We start from the raw sequence: 20,126 nt of genomic DNA on the forward strand, positions 1-20,126 counted from the left end.
ATTATAAAACGTTATTTTATGTGTTAGTGATCGAATTTATCAATTGTATCAATTTTATTTACATTTGAAAGATAATTATTAAAATTTATCATAGAATTGATAAATTTCAAATATTGAGATAAATTTGATAAAATCATTAAAAGTTGGGATTATTCAATCATTATCTTGACCTTATCTATATAACATCAAAATTCCATTTTCATTTCATTATATAAATACAGAATCTTGTGCAAATAATTACACTCGCGCAATCTTAAATAACTATTTAATTTCAAAATACTCTTTTTCCTTAATCCATGACGAAAAAACAAGAGTCCACGTAAAATCTACTATAAAAAGCCGAGGTTGTCTCCTCAAAACTGCCTAATAACTGCGAAAAAACAAAAAAAAATCCTTCTCTCAATCCCTGAAAACCATCTTCCTCGTTTCAGGGTTGTATATACAGACGATTCATACACGTAAAACACATACATGTTCCTTGCAGAAAAAGAAAAAAAAATAGAAAAATAGAAAAATAGAAAAAAAGTAAGACAAAAAATGGCAATAAATTTAAGCGTGGCTGAAAATCCGTCACCACCGTCAGCACCGTACGCGACGCCAATGTCGGAGCCGGGAGTGCTTGAAGTGCGCCTGCCGCCGCCGATGACCACCGCAAAGAAACTCCGGCACCGCCTTTCCGAGATTTTCTTCCCCGACGACCCACTCCACAGGTTCAAGGATCAACCGTTGTCTAGAAAGTTCGTTTTAGGCCTTCAGTTTTTCTTCCCCATTTTTCAGTGGGCGCCACATTATGGTTTCAAGCTGCTCAAATCCGACGTCATTTCCGGCCTCACGATTGCCAGCCTCGCAATTCCGCAGGTAACATTCAAGTTCGGCAATTGTTTTTAGTTTCATTTTGATGTTTGGGGATGCGTTTGGAGCTCGAGTTATTTTGGTGAACATTGAGTAATTAAAAAAAGTGTACTAAAATATTGAGTTAGCACACTGAAAAGGAATGAGAATTTCACTTTTAGTAGATTAGATTATGATATGATTCTTAATTGAAGCTGAGAAATGGTTTGTTGCACATATATGTGATGATGCAGGGGATTAGTTATGCAAAGTTGGCGAATCTGCCACCAATAATTGGACTCTGTGAGTGTCAAAATCGTGGATTCTCGATTTCATATCGTCTGTTTTGACTGTTTTCGTCTTTGAAAACATCTGATCCATGATATGTTGAAGCATGCAGATTCGAGTTTTGTACCACCATTGATATACTCTGTTCTTGGGAGTTCTAGACATCTTGCGGTGGGCCCTGTCTCGATTGCGTCTCTTGTAATGGGAACAATGCTCCGCGAAGTTGTCTCCGAGGAAGAGCAGCTGTCTCTTTACCTTCAACTAGCTTTCACAGCAACATTCTTCGCGGGGTTGTTCCAGGCTTCTTTAGGCTTTCTAAGGTTGAAAAATCCGCCTCAGCTGAAAAAATTCAAGCATTAGTTTCAACAATTTGATAAGTTTTCTTGCAAAAATGATGATATTGTGCATTGATCAACTCAAGAATGTGTTTCTGTCTCAATTTTTTGAAAAAAATTGTGAGAGTTGATCAACTGTGGTATCCAAACTGAAATCCCCAGTAGCTGCAAAATTCTTGCAGTAGTTTCAATAATTCGAGAGGTTTTCTTGATTGTGCATTGATCAAGTCTCAAGGGTGTATTTAGGTCTCAATTTTTCGAAAATTCTGTGTTTGAAAGTTTGATCAACTGTATGGTATGCAGATTAGGATTTGTCATTGATTTTCTGTCTAAGGCAACTCTAGTCGGATTCATGGCTGGTGCTGCAGTAATTGTTGCATTGCAACAGCTAAAAGGCCTACTTGGGATAGTTCATTTCACGAGCAAGATGCAACTGATACCGGTGTTATCATCTGTCTTTCATCAGAAAAACGAGGTAGAACCCACTTCTTTCAAGAACAACACAAATTGATTGTCGGAACTATGTTTTTCGTGTTGTAATGCTTATAATGTCAGCTTCCTTGGATGCCTTATAACCATCTTCAAAAGAAAGGTATTAGTTTTCCTGTGAGATATTATACCAAAAAGACATTGATATAGCCAATGTTCTTGGTTAAAACTACATAAATCCCGTTAAATTGTTATATATTTTCTATTTATCTTTCATATTATACATCAATTTAGCAAATGCCTAAACTCTAGAGTTACTTCACCCCTGCAGTGGTCATGGGAGACAATAGTCATGGGAGTGTGCTTTCTGATTTTATTACTTGTCACGAGGCAAATCGTAAGTTTTTTTTTATTATCTTAGTGTTATTTCTACGAGTTGTGTCACTTGTTTCATGATGATGTTAACAACGAATGCAGAGCATGAGAAATCCAAAACTGTTTTGGATTTCAGCAGCTGCACCATTAACATCAGTAATTCTGTCTACTGCTCTAGTAGCCTGCCTCAAATCAAAGCTTCACGGCATCCAAACTGTAAGAAAATGAGTCTGTTTCTCCCATAATGATGAGAGTGTGAAATGTTACACCATTTTATGTGGAAAAAAAACATCTATATCTACAGATAGGAAAGTTGCCTAAGGGCGTAAATCCACCATCGGCCAACATGCTGTTCTTCAGCGGGCGTTATATAGGCCTAGCAATCAAAACTGGTCTTATCACCGGCATACTTTCTCTAACAGTAAGTTCTCTACTTTTCCAGCCAAGTCCGTGCCATAAAACATGTAATACAGGTGAAATTAGTGATTTGTTCTTCTCGTGTAGGAAGGGATTGCAGTTGGGAGGACATTTGCAACGCTTCAAAACTACCAAGTTGATGGCAACAAAGAAATGATGGCCATTGGCCTGATGAACATGTCTGGTTCTTGCTCTTCATGTTATGTCACCACAGGTAGCATTCTTCTTTGCATTTCTTTTGACACGAACTCAACACTAATGTTGGAGTTTTTCTGTTTTTCAGGATCATTTTCGCGTTCAGCTGTGAACTACAATGCTGGAGCACAGACAGTGGTGTCAAACATTGTGATGGCTGCAGCTGTGCTGATAACTCTGCTGTTTCTGATGCCACTGTTTCGTTACACCCCGAACCTGATCCTTGCAGCAATCATCATAACCGCTGTGGTTGGCCTAATCGACTACAGAGGCGCTTACGAGCTTTGGAAAGTAGACAAACTCGATTTCTTAGCTGCATTGTGCTCATTTCTTGGAGTTCTGTTCATCTCAGTGCCTCTTGGCCTTGCTATAGCAGTAAGTTCTTGTTTCTGATCTTCTTGATCAAACTACACACCCTCGTTGAAAGAAGTTACGTATCTCATTCACGTTTGACACGAATTATAGGTTGGGATATCGGTGTTCAAGATTCTGCTGCATGTCACTAGACCTAACACAGTGCCTTTAGGCAACATTCCAGGAACTCAAGTGTATCATAGCCTCAGCAGATACAGAGACGCCGTGAGGATCCCATCATTCTTCATCCTTGCAGGTCGAGGCACCTATCTACTTTGCGAATTCTGCTTACTTGCAAGAAAGGTGAGTACGTAGCACTCAAACCTGCACTAGTTAGGTGTCCTTAAATTCGAAGGGTGGACTTGGGAGCGTTATAGAAGAGATCTGTTCTGAAACTGCAGGATTTTGAGATGGATTCGTGAAGAGGAAGAATGGTTGGCATCACATAGTAGCAGCAGCATGAAATGTGTGATTCTTGATATGACCGGTAAGTCACATATGCTATTTTTTTGGTAAACAAATGAGAAACATTTTCTCAATTGGCCCCTTGTATCGGTGAGCAGCCGTGACAGGAATAGACACTAGCGGGATTGATATGATCACGGAGCTCCGGAGGATCCTCAATCAGCGATCACTCAAAGTGGGTATTATTGTCATCCAAGATTAGACACTAAAACACGAGATAGTATATTTTTGGACGTTGTTAGTGATCCCGTTATCATCCATCATGTGCAGCTGGTGCTGGTGAACCCGGTGGGAAGTGTGATGGAAAAACTACACCATTCCAATATCTTGGACTCGTTCGGCTTCGAAGGCCTATATTTAACAGTTGGGGAGGCAGTTGCGGATATTTCTTCTTCATGGAAGGCTCAACCTTGAAAAACACACACCCCGGCCCGGCCCCATTGTCTTGTAATCTCGTGTTTCCTTTCAATAAATCGCTTCTAAGTATGTTAAACTGCCCATGTTGAAATGAAATGCGACTTCAATGGTTTAGAAATTATACCTGTTTAAAAAGTCATGGTTTTAGTTTGCCTGTTATATAATCTTTAGAAATTAAATTTTACCTTTTGAAAGGGAATTAAAGATGAAAAAGATTTGAGTCCATCTTTGTTTTGGCTTCTACTATTCCTATATCATCCTCATTCAATTGAAACAAGTTAGGACAAGATGGAAAAAATATATTCTTCAGAAATCACAATGAAAAATATATAGTGATTGTAGATATGAATGGTGAGGTGAACAGCGCTGACCTCGGTGGCATGATTTCTGGTGGTGAAAGACAAGAGTTCTTACGGCACCCCGTAGCCCTAGAACAATACGATGAGCCATTTTCATGGCGAGGGATGTTTCCGCCTCTCAAGTATCACTATAAACTAAGGGGGCGTTTACTTTGAGATATGACCGCGTTTGAACTTTAAAGAGTGTTTATTTTTAATGATTAATCTAGATTAATAAAAATAATACTAGTAATATAAATTGGAACTTTAAGAAAATGTGGCCATCAAGGTTCGAAAACCTGAAGATCCCATCAATGTCGGGAGTAACTTGCTAATATTTGGTATAAAGCAAGCATAATTTTCTAGAAATCCATATTCAAGGCTAAAAGGCATTGTTATATGCAATTAATTCTACATAGAAAGCCTCCTGCAAAGCTTACAGGTCACCAAACATCAATCAACGCAAAATTACCACGTTCGAAATCCAAATCAAGTATGCATACTACAACACGAAAAAGGAAGTGTGTTGAGCCAAAATAGGGTCTCATTTCTTGCCACTTTTCTTCAATCCAGAACCTCCAAATGATCCCTTCTGCTGAGCCTTTGCCCTTAGCTCCTTAAGAGCCTGCAATGAAGATGTCAACGTCTTAATTTGTAACAAGAACAGGTCGATAGGAAATGAATCATGGCTTTCTTAGCCACACAAAAAAAGAAAAAAAAAAAAGCAATGTTTAGAAAATTTAGTTTTACCTTCTCTTCTTCCTTCTTCTTTTGAATATTAGCCATGTCCATCTGAAGAAAACCAGCAATATAATTTCAGAAGACAAAAAGGGCCAACCGAACATGTGAACACGAAGCAAAGCACATTCACAACAGCCAAGAAGGCAACCGTGCTTCAGTTTTTTCTTCGCTGAAGTTTTTTATTTATTTCCTTCCATTCCGAAAAGAATTACTAGTAATACATAAAAAAGATATGAATGATTACTTCGTTTCAAACAAATGGGCTACGTTTCTCAATCTATATGTTGCTTTTTATTTTCTTCATCACAGCGGCTCGGATTCACATTGCTTTAATCCAACTTACTTTTTCATCAAGGAAAAATGTAGAGAAATTGGTTTTTCTTCAATCCTTATCAATTGGATTCACTAAATCGTCAAACTCAATTGGAGCATAACAACATATAATTAAGGAATTGTATCAAGATTCAACAATATGCACAGCCACCACACCTCCCTAAGCCTTGGAAATCAAATAAATCGATCTCATTCCTATATCTAATATTTGAAAGTTCAATTAAATAAATCGAGCCTGAATATAAATTCAACTCAGGCAGCTCAATCGAGAACCTACAGTAAAAATTTTAGGTAAATTTACGATCCCAATTTTTTTAGCTCCCTTAATATTCAAACAAGATTAAACCCCAATCGATGTTCAGAGTCCTATACCATACTTTCAGTCAATTAATGAAATCACTGAAAAATCAAAGGCAGAATCTAATACCTCGTCGTATTCCTTCTTCTCGGCCTTAGGTTGCTTCAGTGGCTTCGCTTTTCCTCCTGTACAAACCCATAAAACACATTAGAGAACATATAAATTTAGCTCTTTTCATCCAGCATAAAGCTCGATAAATTAAGATAAAATTCAACAATTGTAAAGAAAAATAAAGTAAATTACGAGATGAACGATTACCTTGCTTGCTAGACATGGTCGGATTCTAGGGTTACGGCTGGCTGTGAACGGCAAAAAGATGCGCGAGATGGGAATTTGGTAAAGATGAAGTAGATGACAATTGAGGTATTTATAGGGCTCGGAAAGTCCTCGACTTGAATCATTTGCAAATTGATGGAAATAGATTTTTTACTCCGAAAAAAAAAAGACTTATGTAGTCTCATGTAGATATTTGTATTTTTATTATTTTTTTAATATTTAAGTACATATATATTGATTTGGTTTCTGTACTTTTAATTGAAAAAAAAAATGCATATTAAAGATTTATTTATGTTTCTCATAAAAAAAAAGATTTATTTATGTTAAGATTAAAATGATTTAGATTCACTTATAAAAACTATACATTTATTTATGTTGAAATTGGATAAAATTAAGTACACTTGAGATAGAGAAATCGTGGCATGGGAATAATCTATTTATGGAATTGATATTATTGAGGGTTATATTGTGGAAATGGGTATTTGTATAACTTACATCTCATATTTAATTTAAGATATAATTTTTTTTATATTTAATTTAAAAGTTAAAATTTCTCCATTAATGAAACATGTGTCAGCGTTGTACAAAGACATGACTGAAATCTTTTTCCATATTAATATTATTATCATTAGTATTACTGTTATTTTGAATATTCTGCGCAACTGTAATGACCCGTATTTTTATTTTTATTTAATATGGTATCGCGATAATTAATATCGCATCTTTCAGTAAATGAAACCCAGCTGCCAGTTATATATGAATCCAGTTTATGGTCCTGATTTTTTTATCAGAGACGGAGTTATTATTTAGCTTTATACTTTTATAACGTATGAGAAAAACGTGACGAGAATTATTGAGCCATTCAATAATTTATTATCCAGTTTAATAACTGACTTAGCAAAGTCAAATTATTAATTTATATGCGATAGAAATATTATTTCTATTATTTACTTGGAAGTCGTGATCTAATTCCGAATCATAAGAACGAGTTAAATTAGATATTTAATTCGTAGAGAGCTATAACGAAGCGTCGTTATTTAGTAGAACCCAATATTAGTTTTACAAATACTTGTAATTTCAATACTTTACAAATCATTATTTTTTTCCACTCCCTAATGTTTCCTACACTATACGCATCCACTCCACCAAATCCCATTATACCTACCTCCCCACCACCACTCCTTTTCCCCCACCACACTAGTGCACCACCAACTCCACTCAATCGTTTGGCACCAACAAAGATAGAAAGTTTAAAGAAAAGAGTGTTGCAAAGACTAGTGGAAAGAAGGAAAATATCAACTCCCACCACCCTTTGCTCCCTCTCTTTACAGCCACCAAGAGCTTTCTCCAAAGAGCATAGAAGCCTCCACTTCGTTCAGCCAAGTTCTCAAGGTAAACCTTGCTTTAATGTCTCACCTTCTTCGAATGATCACCTGCAATTACTGAAACAACAACACAAAATTTCAGTTCCAGTTCATTCGACACGCCGTATCCGAAAAGCAAGTTAAAACATTCATTCAATTCTCTGCCAAACTTTAAGGTAAGAGTAGCCTTGATTCATCATCTCCTTCCAATTACAACTTACAGTTATTGAAAGAAACAAGTTTGATCTTTCAGTTCAGTCATTCCAGTTCTTTTAACTCAACATCACAGCAGCCAACCAAGCCCAAAACATTCACAAGGTAATTCACAATCTCAAATATCCTTTCCAGTAAACATTCATATTAAAGCATGGGCATGATCAATTCAATCATAGAAGACCTTATAGCATCTTGAACTTACTAAGCAACCAACTACGCTTTCATGAACAAGTAGCAGTTCGTATGTAGTTTTAAACGAGCATAATTTGAGTTTATGCAAAGCAAGAAGAGATTACACTTTATTCTTGCCTAATTCACGTTAAGAACCGAGATAATTGAGTAAGAAAAAGACTTATCTTGAGAGGAAGGGCTGACTGCCCGATGACGACGACGATGGTCGGAACAGGGCGAACTCGCCAACCTCATCGGGACCCCAAATAGCAGCAACGATCCGGCGGCTGGACGGCAGCGGCGGCTGGACGCGGGGCTGGAACAGAGGGGGCCAAGTCCGGCGGCTGCTGTTGCTCCGCCGGAGGAGATTCGAGGGAGAGACAGAGGCGACCCCGGCCAAGATCGAACCAAGGCAGATCGTAGAGGCAAAGCAAAGGCACGGCGGCGAACCCGGAGCGGCAGATTCAGCTTTAAAAGAAGGGGAAACGAACGGCGTTGACCTCGCCGGATTTCAGAAGCCGCGGAGGAAGGCGGCGGGTTCCTGGAGTGTGAGGCGAACACGATGAGAGAGAGAGCGGAGAGAGAGGGAGAACAGCCCGACGCAGCCACGAACGAGACGCAACCGCTCTGTTCGACCGGTACCGAGCCCGAGCAGCGGCTGCTCGGCAGCGGCGACATTCCAAATTCTAGGGCTCGATTGGGTTCTGCGGATGGACGAAGGAGCAGAGAGAGAACGCGGCCGGGGTTTCACGAGTCGGCAGTCGAAGCCGACCAAAGCAGATGCCGGTTGAATGGCCGGAAGAAGTGCAGACGCGGCGGCGAAGCTCGTGTAGAGCGGGCGAGAGAGAGAGAGATGTCTTGAGCGGCTCTTCCAGAGAGAGAAAGGCGAGATTGAATCTTGAGAAAGAGAGAGAGACCGAGAATTAGAAAAGAGAGAGAGATTGGGCTATCAGTTGGGCCGATATATTTTAATTGTTTGGGCTTTTCCCTTTTAATTTTCGGGCTTGAATTTTAATGGCTTGGGCTTCACATCTAAATTCGAATTGGGCCTTTATCTATATTATTTGGGCCGAATTATTTGAGCTTGGGTTTGTTTTATTCTAAAGGAATTGAGCTTCCAATTTAATTGATTGGGCTTTCATTAAATTCGAACTGGGCCAGTCTTTAATTTTAATTGGCCCTTTTCATTAATTCTATTGGGCTTGATTTATTTAAGGAGTTGGGCTGATGCATATTTTATGATGGGCTATTATTCCAAACCTCAATTATTATTTGGACCCCTATTTTAATTGTTTTGGGGTCGAAGACTTTTTAAGTTGGGCTTTAATTCTTTTAAAGCTTGAGCTGAAGTTACTCCTTTGAGCTAAGCCTAGCAGTATCAATTTTTGATGGAGCCCAATTATTTATCAGTGGGTGAGCCGATTCGTATTCAGTAAATGAGCCGCCCAGTTTATTTAATATTGTTTTTGGACTTCAGACTTTAAAGCAAGCCATTACTGTTTATTTCATTAAGGCCACTGGTTTATTTAATTAATTGGCTACTCTCTTTTGAGCCTATTAATTATTTGAGGTTTAGTAATTATGTTTCTATCGAAAAGCCCGATAGTTTCCACGAGCTCACATCTTGAGAAAAGCCTAGTTAATTCTTTTATTTCGAACGAGTACAAAGGCGAGATTTATTTCACGACTAGAATATTCCGATAAGGAAGAAAGAATCACAGCTTTATTCGACCGCGTTATATGAGAATTAGCTAAATCTATTAATGAGGATTAATAGTAGAATTCCCAATTATCGCTCAGAAGATTAGTTCATGCATACCAGATTCATGCATAGTTAATTATGCTTTCTCATTATTTGAGAATTTTCCTTGAGGCAATGTCTTATTTTACATTCTCGTGATTAAGGTCAAGCGCGAGAGTAAGAACTATTCAAGAAGTCACAGTACTTAGCAAAACTTTGCTATCAGGTGGGCAATTTCTTACGCGTAAATAAAATGCTATGCATGTGTTATGCTTTATAATGCAAATTGGATCTTCAAGTATGGTATGCTTTATTATGCTGCACGTTAAATGATTTACGCTTGATTACGCTTATTTACGCTTGAATGCTTTACGCTGATAAGTTTATGCCTGTGATTGATGCTTGCGTCTGTTGGGGGAGGCCTCCCTCAACAGTACGATGCCGTGTCCGCTGAGGAGGGCCTTCCTCACGGCGCGATGCCCGTGTCCGCTGAGGGAGGCCTCCCTAGCGGCGCGATGCCAGTATTCCAGTGTTACAGCGTCTATTGGGGGAGGCCTCCCTCAATAGTACGATGCCGTGACCGCTGAGGGAGGTCCCCTTCACGGCGCGATGCCCGTGTTCGTTGGGGAAGGCCTTCTCCACGACACGATGCGTGTTGATGATTGTTAATGATGAAGAATGCGCTCATGCTGTTTATGAATATGGAAATGTTTAATGAGCAAAGGATTTGAAAGAAACTTATGCCTCTTATGCGAAGTTGTGTTTTGTTGTTGATATTATGTTATATGCTTGGCACTGCCCACTGAGTACTCTTGTACTCAGCCATTCGTATGTTTATGTTTGTGCAGGTTGAGATGTGATGGGCGATGAAGTGTTGCTGAGTGGAGTTTTTGTTGAACTTAAAGTAGGCTCAGAAAGGATACATGTCTTCATACATGTATCTCAGTTATGCATTCCGCTGTAAACACTGATTATTTAAGTTACACCTTCCGTTGCAAACTCTGATAATGTTTTAGCCAAGCCCCTAACGATGCCTTTTTCCTTTTTAAGGAATATTTCACGCGTATCCAAGCTCTTTGAGTATTCTTTTATGCTCCCCTTTCTAAACCCGCTTCTTAATTTCCCTTCCCCAGTCATGGTTTTCCCGGATTAATTATCCTTAATTAAGGCCGGTCGTGACAGCAACGTTGACCGTCACAAGGCTGATAATGCACATGGAAATCAATCATTCGTGAGTTGACCTGACAGAGCTGACTTCACCAATAAAGACGTAGAAAGGGTGTACCGTTCCCGAGATAAGTTTCAAGTGCCATCGAGAATTCAAGTCTCATTTTGCGAGAGAAGATGCAACCCTGAAGTTCCAGAGCTAATGACCTCTCATAGAGAACATGTTGTAACAAGGGCTTGGGCCCAATTACTCGAATTAATGATATTTAGGGGCTAAGTTTATTTTATAGCTAAATAGGGCTCTCATGAGTATTTTTAGGGTCTCATTCATTATTCAACAAAAAACCTTGTAATTGTAACACCTTCTCATATATAGAAAATAATCTCCGGCGACCCCGTGAACGTAGATCTTTACAATCGAATCATGTAAAATTCTCGCGTCACTTTACATTTTTGCTGTTGAGTTCAATCCTCCGCTCAATAATAAGTAAATATTATAAATTAATAATTAAAAATATTGGGCGAGCCAAAAAGCCCAAAATCTTGGGCCATTTAGCCCTCAATCCTAGTCGGCCCAACGGGCCATCTAGACGGGCTTTTTAAGCTCGATTTTTTTCGGACCTCTATTTTATCGAGCCCAACCAACCTTAAACTCGGACGTCTTGGATCACCTCATTGTGTCGGCCTAATTTTTCAAGTTGTACTATTAATGAACTAAATCAGCTCAGCGTCGGAGGCTTTAATGTCGATGGTGTCAATCCTTTCATATTGATAATACTGTTGTGCTTTGTCACTCACAAGGAGCGCACACTGGCGCATAGATGCACAAGCGGAGTAACAAAACTCAACCATTTTCCTCACACCGTAAGAAAATACATTTGAAGCGTAAAAGTTATTTTTCGACATTAGTTCCTCAAAAGTGAACACCATTATAGAAATGATAGATAATCAAAATGGTACCTAACAATCAAAATTCCTTTTTCGATGTTAGTTAAAAAAAATGAAGAACAATAACATCAATATCAAAATAATTTAGATAAAATTTATACACAGCGTTGAACAGTAAAATTGGCCAATTTAGTGGCCGCAAGTTGGACGAAGAACTAGGTTGTTTTGGATGTGGATGACATGCTTGCTCATAAAGAAAGTGTGAAGAGAAAACGAGACAAAGGTTAAAATGCTCTGTTATGAGTGAGAGGGAAAAATGAGGGAAAATGAACAATATGTCCGTCCAAATGTCTGTTATAGGTGAGAGGGAAAGAGGGGTGAGAGTGAGAAATGTCCATAGCAATTCGGGTATTTGTATCTAATTACGTATTGTTCATATGGAGATGAAAGTTCATTTAAAATGAGAAATCAATGAGGTCCAGTACGTTGTTTACTTGGTGGAAGATTGTAATGATGGTTATAACTCCACTCTGTGCTATTTTAGTATTTCTTGCATTGAATTGGATGATTTTTTTTTATTTTTTATTTTTAGTTTTACACAACACACATGTCCAAAACTATCATCTCACAAAATTTACTAATAATTCATTTGAATGCAACAATTTTCAAAAGGATGATCTTTTGTATGTTCAAACCTTTAGTGCTAATATTGCAGAATGCTACACTTAACTGCACATAACCATAGAAATCTGATTTTAAGTTCAACCTATAACAATTTCTTGCTAAAACAATGTGGCCCATCAGCGTTCGTTATTCGACTCCCTGTGTGGAGTACCCACTGACCCATCGGCGCTCTCAACTCGGGAGATACATAATGCGACCATCTTGCCAACTGCTAGCATCTTGCAATTTGCAGTCCCTATCAATCTTGATTTTTACTTCTTTAACAAAGAAGTTTCCATTTTTGTCGCGCTCACAATCAACTCGGACAGTTTTTCCTCCGAGACATGTTTCCAGCAGATGAGGCATAACACCCCAATCATACAACTGGTTCGGTTGAAGCCAAAACTTAAGAGGAGGTTCACGGACACGTGTGTTACACAGCCACTTATAGAATCGTATAGCTAAGTCGAAATACGCGAGGGCGCGAAGTCCACTGCGTGATCCGTGCTTATTTCATTGCGTGTGCCAAAAGTCATCATGGCTTCTTCCACGTTTCAGATTCGGCCAGCACCATTTCATATCAGCGCGGAGTTTATCCTTAATATGCTTATCAGAAATAAAGATCTCCGAAGTAGTGAATTGGATAATTGTGGTAAAACATAATGTCAACAAACAAATGTTGATTGTGGTTATGAGTTTCATCATTTACGACTTTGTATGTTGAGTTCACTTTTACGCTCCAGATGTATTCAATCATGATTTGTTGAAAAAAGTTGAGTTCTTTTTTTTGGTTTGAGAGATTATCAACATTAGGCATTTTTTCTCACAATATTTTAATTAAGATCATATGATATTAATTAAATATTAACATATTAATTGCCATGCATACAATACAAATAATAGTAAGAATATTATTGTATAATAATCAATTAAAAATTTATTGGACAATGTTAATGAAAAATCCATTAGATAATAGTGAGTGCCTTTTGGAGGGAAAATGGTACTATTGCAAATTTGGCCAATATTTGGCTTTTATATATGTAATGGATGAATTTATTCAACATCATATTAATTTTGTATTGTTATGTTCTTATAAATATAATTTTTTATAGATATGACATTAAAAAGGACTTTAAATAACCTAATTCGTTTGGTTTGTTTATTAATTTCTTTTAGGTATCAATTTTTGTATATCGTTGCGTGTTAAATTAGTTGTACTATGAGTCATAAGTTCTTTTATATTAAATTAGCTATGTTCATAAGACTTCACTAAAATAAGATAATTTATCTGGTAAAAACTCAACAATGATCTTATATTATAAATAAAATTTGGAACCTAAGCGCATTACAAAAAGTATTGTAAATGAGAGAATTTGGGCCAATTTTCTTAATATTCGTAAAATGAAAATGAAGTTCTAAACGAAATATAACAACATGCCTTCTATATATACACGCTATAACAAAAGCGTACATACAACTACTATGGAGCTTGAATTTTACTTCTTTAACAAAGAAGTTTCCATTTTTGGAGCGCTCACAATCAACTCGGACAATTTTTCCTCCGAGACATGTTTTCAGTAGATGAGGCATAACACCCCAATCATGCAACTGGTTCAGTTGAAGCCTAAACTTAAGAGGAGGTTCACGGACCCGTGTGTTACACAGCCACTTATAGAATCGTATAGCTAAGTCAAAATACACGAGGGCGCGAAGTCCACTGCGTGATCCGTGCTTATTCCATTGCGCGTGCCAAAAATTATCATGGCTTCTTCCACGTTTCAGATTCGGCCAGCACTATTTCATATCAGCGCGGAGTTTATCCTTAATATGATTCTCTGAAATAAAGATCTCCGAAGTAATGAATTGCAAAATTGTGGTAAAACATAATGTCAACAAACAAATGTTGATTGTGGTTACAAGTTTCATCATTTACGGCTTCGTATGTTGAGTTCACTTTCACGCTCCAGATGTATTCAATCATGGTTTGTTGAAAAAAGTTGAGTTTTTTTTTTGGGTTTGAGAGATTATCAACATTAGGCCTTTTTTCTAACAATATTTTAATTAATATCATATGATATTAATTAAATATTAACATATTAATTGTCATTCATACAATACAAATAATAGTAAGAATATTATTGTATAATAATCAATTAAAAATTTATTGGACAATGCTAATGAAAAATCCATTAGATAATAGTGAGTGTCTTTTAGAGGGAAAATGGTACTATTGTAAATTTGGCCAATATTTGGCTTTGATATATGTAATAGATGAATTTATTCAACGTCATATTAATTTTGCACTGTTATGTTCTTATAAATATGATTTTTTATAGATATGACATTCAAAAGGACTTTAAATAACCTAATTCGCTTGATTGGTTTAGTAATTTCTTTTAGGTATCAATTTTTGTATATCGTTGCGTGTTAAATTAGTTGTAGTAGGAGTCATAAGTTCTTTTATGTTAAATTAGCTATGTTCATAAGACTTCACTAAAATAAGATAATTTATCTTGTAAAGACTCAACAATGATCTTATAATATAAATAAATTTGTAACCTAAGCGCATTAAAAAAAGTATTGTAAATGAGAGAATTTGGGCCAATTTTCTTAATATTCGTAAAATGGAAATGAAGTTCTAAACGAAATATAACAACATGCCTTCTATATATACACGCCATAACAAAAGTGGTCGATGCACTACAAAGCGATTTATGGATCGTACGTATAAGGTGCAAGCTGGCGAAATAACTTTGAAAGTTGATCTCCAAGAACATGTGAATGTCAGGTTTTCAATTTGAACGATCTACCATGTCCCTATGCAATTTCAACAATCTGGTATGTTCTTTCCACTTTTTTTTTTTTTTTGATTGGGCCTTATAACTTAATTAACTGGAATCTGATAAACTTACACGTATAGTGAAGTCGATGGAAACATTCATGATTACGTGGATGATGTCTATAATAACTCTTTCTTAGCTGACACCTACTCAGTTCTATTAATCATCTTTCTCTTCGGGAGAATTAAAAGTTACTAGATCACGTAACATAATGGATAGTCCTACCCCTGATTGTGACAAGACAGGCTGGTCGACCAAAGTAATTTCATAAATGTAGGGTGGCAAAAGGGCAACACCATCATTTACAACTCATCTGGATCAGTCGTCTAATAACAGATGGCTTTAATATTAAAATTTTAAAAAATACTATATTCAATTCTTAAAAGAACATAAATGATTGTTTATAATCGTCGTCATTACGAATTTTCCAGCAGGAATTGTTATTGCACCTATGAGAGGCTGCAGGGGTTATAAAAATATTTACCTAAAATTAAGAATTTAATTTAAAAGTTAAAAGATAAAACAGTAAACTCATTATATTTTAAATAAAAGGCTATTATGAGTAAAATTGGGCTATGTATAGAATCACTTGTTATTTCAATATAAGGTGATTCTATTTATAGCCCCCATTTTACTCTTTATAGCCCTCTATTTAAATTAACAATTAAAAATAATTAGAATTTTACTAATTTATCCCATAGTTCATAGCCCCCCAAAAATCCTAAATATATAATTGTTCTGGCTGTTTTGAGTTTTGACGAAATCACCTACTTAACTTTCAAAAGAAGAACTCACAGCAACACAGAAACAAGGATGAACTACAACATAAATACAATATGAACACAAAAGTTGGCAACGATTCAGGTGTAACTAGGCCAAATAAAAACCATTCAATTCACCTACACATAACAAAGATCACTACACACTAATGCCCAAGGACAACCTCGTCTCTTTTCAAACACCAAAAAATGCCGAGAGCCTTGCTGCGCTACTACAGATGCATACGTTCGACATAAGACTGCAATAACCATCAATTGAGAGGCTCTCCGCACCCAACAAAGCACCCGGAGTTCCCATTTTCAGTAAGAATGGAAACCTCAACATGTTAAGCAATTATTGAACCACCTGCCTCACCATCGAGGCCCCGGTGACCCTGCTCAGTCTCCCCCAACCGGTCACAATATCAAATCAAATTCATAGACTTGCAACCTAACTTATGAATGTATGATTTAGAGAGCTCACAGTCACACTGTGTTCTTGATAGGGGTAACGACTGCTTTCACTTGCAAGTAATTCTTGAGACTGTATTCTCCATTCTCCCTCCCGATTCCACTCATCTTGTATCTGCCAAATGGAATCGTATCATCAAAGGTGTCGAAGCAGTTGATCCACAATGTCCCAACTCTCAATCCTCTCACAATCATCTTCCTTTAGGTGCTGTAAGTGAAGTCATAAACGTATGGGGGTTATGATTCTTATGAAGTATAGGGTAAATTAGTAAAATTTAATTACTTTTAATTATTAATTTAAATAAGAGGCTATAAAGAATAAAATGAGGGCCATGAATAGAATCACCCTTCAATATATTATTATTTCAGTAGTTGGGGATGGGGATAATGGCAGGCCCAAAATATCAAAATTTATGGCCCAAGCCCGATTCTACGCTTCACTCTTTCGGGTGATTTCTGGCAATGCGAGATATGGTAAATCACGAACCCAAACCGCTTTCAACTCTAACTGTAGAAAACCGCATCGAAGAAACAGCAGGGAAAAGCGGACCCCATCCTGCTCCGGCCTCCAATGACCAATCCCTCCTCCCCTCGTAGTCCTATATCCCCGAACACCCTCTCGCCAATCAAATGACAATATATAAACAATGTCGTCGGCGAAATCCTCCGGCACGACGGCGATCGGCCAGCCACTCCTTCCCCAGCCACCGCAATACATCATCGTCCAACCTCCGTACCCCATCCCCAACCGCAGCAGCCGCCGCCGCCGCGACTCGTGCAGCTCATGCCGCTTCATCTGCATCGTCTCAACACTCTTTATCCTCTGCGCCGCCGTCTACGTCCTCTGGCCGTCGGATCCCGAGCTCTCCGTCGTCCGCCTGAACCTCGATCGCCTCCACTTCCGCACTTCTCCCGCGCTCTCGCTCGACATAACCCTAGATCTAACGGTCAGAGTACGGAACAAGGATTTCTACTCGCTCGATTACGACTCCCTGCGCGTCGCCATCGGGTACAGAGGGGAGAGACTAGGGTCAATGAAATCAGCTGGTGGGCATATCAACGCGCGGGGCTCGTCATACGTGAATGCCACGCTTCGGCTTGACGCCGTGGAGGTGTTGAGTAGTGCGATATTTTTACTGGAGGATTTGGTCCGAGGTTCGATTACGTTTGACACGGTTACTGAGATCAGTGGGGAGCTCGGGCTTTTCTTCGTTGACCTGCCTCTCAAGGTAATTGTTATTTATTTTTATTTATATTTAACTGAATTCACAAGATGAAAACTGAGCTCTGCCCATTTATGCGTGTTAGAGATTTGGGAAAGGGAATCAAGTAATTGAATCCATTACTTGTTGTTTGGTTTGGGTAATGAGATAATCATTACCCTTACTCAAGGGTAACCCAATCACCCAATTTGTTACCCCTCAAAATAGAGGGGAAACAAAAGAAAGGGATTCTCTTACTAATGATTCATTTCCATTGTTAAACCAAACACTCAATAAAAGTAATGGTTATTGTTACCATTCCACTCCTTTATTTGATTCCATTCCCTTTCCATTCCTCTACTTGAACCAAACGAGCACTTAGGAGTTATTTTGCTTCGAGTTATTATAGATATTAACTGAAATGAATGAAAAGCTGCTTTCTTATTGTATCATTAGTTAGTTTGAATATGGATATGTTGAATTCACAGAAAATGTACAGGTATTATGGTGTTTATGTTGCAATAGAGATTAGTGTTTCTAACAAATCGAATTTTGCGATAGAAATGATACGGTTTCCGGGATGGCTAAAATTTGAATATATTGATGTAGGATATTTTAAATCGGCCAAATTTACTAATGGTTATCCAATTAATGAAGTTAATGAGAACAATGCTAGACAAATGAATTGGCCAACTTGATTTGGTTCTACCTCTTGGAAGGAATGAAACTCTCTCCCTCAGAAACTGGAATTAGATTCAATGCAGGGTTGTCTCAATTCATCTTGACCACCAAAGTAACTCCTGGCTTCAAAATATGCTCGTTTATTTGTTGTTGGCTGGTGTTTTTTGAAGGAAAAGCTCAGGTTTTCTGGTGACCTAGTATAATGGAGGAGCCTCTTTTAGATGATGAAGAACATAAGGTTTATGATTTTTGAAGTCTTCTTTTCTATTAAGCTTTATCCATAGAGCTTCAACACTAGGAACTAAGACGAACATGATAAAGCCAATACTGTTGGAACTAGAATCAATAAGATTAAAGGAGCTTCAAGAATCATTGCACCATACATGCATGTGTTCGGATTTGAAATTGATTTGGGTCATACTGTCACAGATGAAGAATATGATTCTTTTTTTGAGTTACTCTGAACTATTTCAGTATGAACTTAGAAATAAGATTCTTCCTAAAATCCGTGTATGAATTGTCAGTCATATCTAATTTTTTTTTATCATTGTCCTAGATATAGGGCATGATGAAGAATATGATTATTTTTCAAAATGGTGATGTTACTAGGAAAATTTAGTGGTTTGCATAGCTCTTGCAGAGCTCAATTTGTATCAGTATCATACTTGTTTTTGCTTGAGAATGACCCACAGCTGAATTCGTCTAATGTTTTAACAGCATTTGTTTTTTCAGTGCGCAATTATTCCTTGATGAGCTTCAGATGAAAAATATGCTTTTGGTTTTCTTAATGGATGCTAATTGCGAGCAATTATAACATGATCCTTCTTTTTTTATGTCTACAGACAACAGTATCATGTGAAATCATCGTAAACACACGCAATCAGACAGTTACTCACCAAAATTGCTACCCGGAGGTAATGCTCTATTCTCCTATTAATTGTCATTCTTGTTGCTATTGTAGAGAAAATTAGGAAAGCGTAGAAGGGTGCTTGGGATGAGAATTTGGAACCACAATGTTTTTACCCAAATCAAAACCCGCATCTGTTTCCTACCATTTTCTTTCCCTCTCTTTTCATAAAGTAAATTTGGACCAAATGGTGCAACTCGTCAACATAGTTAACTATTTGCAAGCATTCTGATAACTAATTTGAATAATTCATATTCTTAAATCTTAACAGTGATGAAGAGATTGGCTCTGCACAGGTGTGAGGACTTAGAGATCAAGGCAATTTCTCCAGCATCTAAGATCACCAAATAGAAGCGAACCATGTAAATATTCCAACTATACTATCTTCATGTAAGTACATGATTCTGTCATGATGCACGGGTTAGTGTTCATATCAATGTATTGTTGCATAGCCTGTCTCATTTGGATCTAAGAAACTAATCTTACTCATACACGAGCTAAGTCATCTGTACAGAGCTACTATTATTGCTTTGCATGATCTAATAAAATATATTGTCCCATTCTTGGACCATAACTCATAACCAACAAAATTTCCTGCCATTCGCTGGTTTCTTTGTTTATATTCATTCACTTATCGTAGAAAATGAAGAAATAAATACATCTGTGATCTGTGTATTCCTTTAGAGAAATTTACATAGATATTGTTAATTACACTAGCTAGGCCTAGATCCCAGCCTATTAACCCACTGATACTCTCCATGGTGTTGCCTACACCTGAACGAACCTGGATGATTGGTGGGGGAGCACAGACACACCTTCACAACCCCACCACCTTCCTCAGCTGGTTGGCCACCCATGTTAACCACCGGAGGTGGCTGCCTTGCAGCCTCCTCTGCCACGGCAGC

General features: G+C 37.7%; 2 protein-coding genes, 1 long non-coding RNA gene and 1 pseudogene across 5 annotated transcripts; 3 read left to right on the forward strand and 1 right to left on the reverse strand.

The window, feature by feature from the left end:
• The first annotated feature begins 350 nt into the window (after window positions 1-350).
• Window positions 351-4,329, forward strand: LOC130992233 (probable sulfate transporter 3.4; annotated as a pseudogene).
• Window positions 4,330-4,802: 473 nt separating this feature from the next.
• Window positions 4,803-6,295, reverse strand: LOC130992239 (uncharacterized). The gene is made up of 3 exons (XM_057916794.1): window positions 6,135-6,295; window positions 5,946-6,001; window positions 4,803-5,236 (listed from the first exon to the last, which is right to left on the reverse strand). Exons 1-3 carry the CDS (start codon window positions 6,148-6,150, stop codon window positions 5,084-5,086), a joined length of 225 nt encoding a protein of 74 aa, XP_057772777.1. The 5' UTR covers window positions 6,151-6,295; the 3' UTR covers window positions 4,803-5,083.
• A 3,507-nt stretch (window positions 6,296-9,802) lies between these two features.
• LOC130992243 (uncharacterized) lies at window positions 9,803-10,715 on the forward strand. The gene is made up of 2 exons (XR_009091263.1): window positions 9,803-9,870; window positions 10,493-10,715. It is a non-coding gene; the product is annotated as an uncharacterized LOC130992243 (long non-coding RNA).
• Window positions 10,716-16,751: 6,036 nt separating this feature from the next.
• LOC130992236 (uncharacterized) lies at window positions 16,752-19,781 on the forward strand. Of its 3 annotated transcripts, none has more exons than XM_057916791.1 (3): window positions 16,752-17,660; window positions 19,157-19,228; window positions 19,493-19,781. In XM_057916791.1, the coding sequence occupies exons 1-3, from the start codon at window positions 17,079-17,081 to the stop codon at window positions 19,493-19,495; spliced, it is 657 nt and encodes a 218-aa protein (XP_057772774.1). In that variant the 5' UTR covers window positions 16,752-17,078; the 3' UTR covers window positions 19,496-19,781. The 3 variants fall into 3 exon arrangements, with proteins under 3 accessions (XP_057772774.1, XP_057772773.1, XP_057772772.1); XM_057916790.1 differs by having other exon boundaries at window positions 19,518-19,781; XM_057916789.1 differs by having other exon boundaries at window positions 19,157-19,781.
• Window positions 19,782-20,126: the final 345 nt, after the last annotated feature.

This window comes from Salvia miltiorrhiza, chromosome 7 (assembly GCF_028751815.1).
Source record: "Salvia miltiorrhiza cultivar Shanhuang (shh) chromosome 7, IMPLAD_Smil_shh, whole genome shotgun sequence".
NCBI lineage: Eukaryota > Viridiplantae > Streptophyta > Magnoliopsida > Lamiales > Lamiaceae > Salvia > Salvia miltiorrhiza.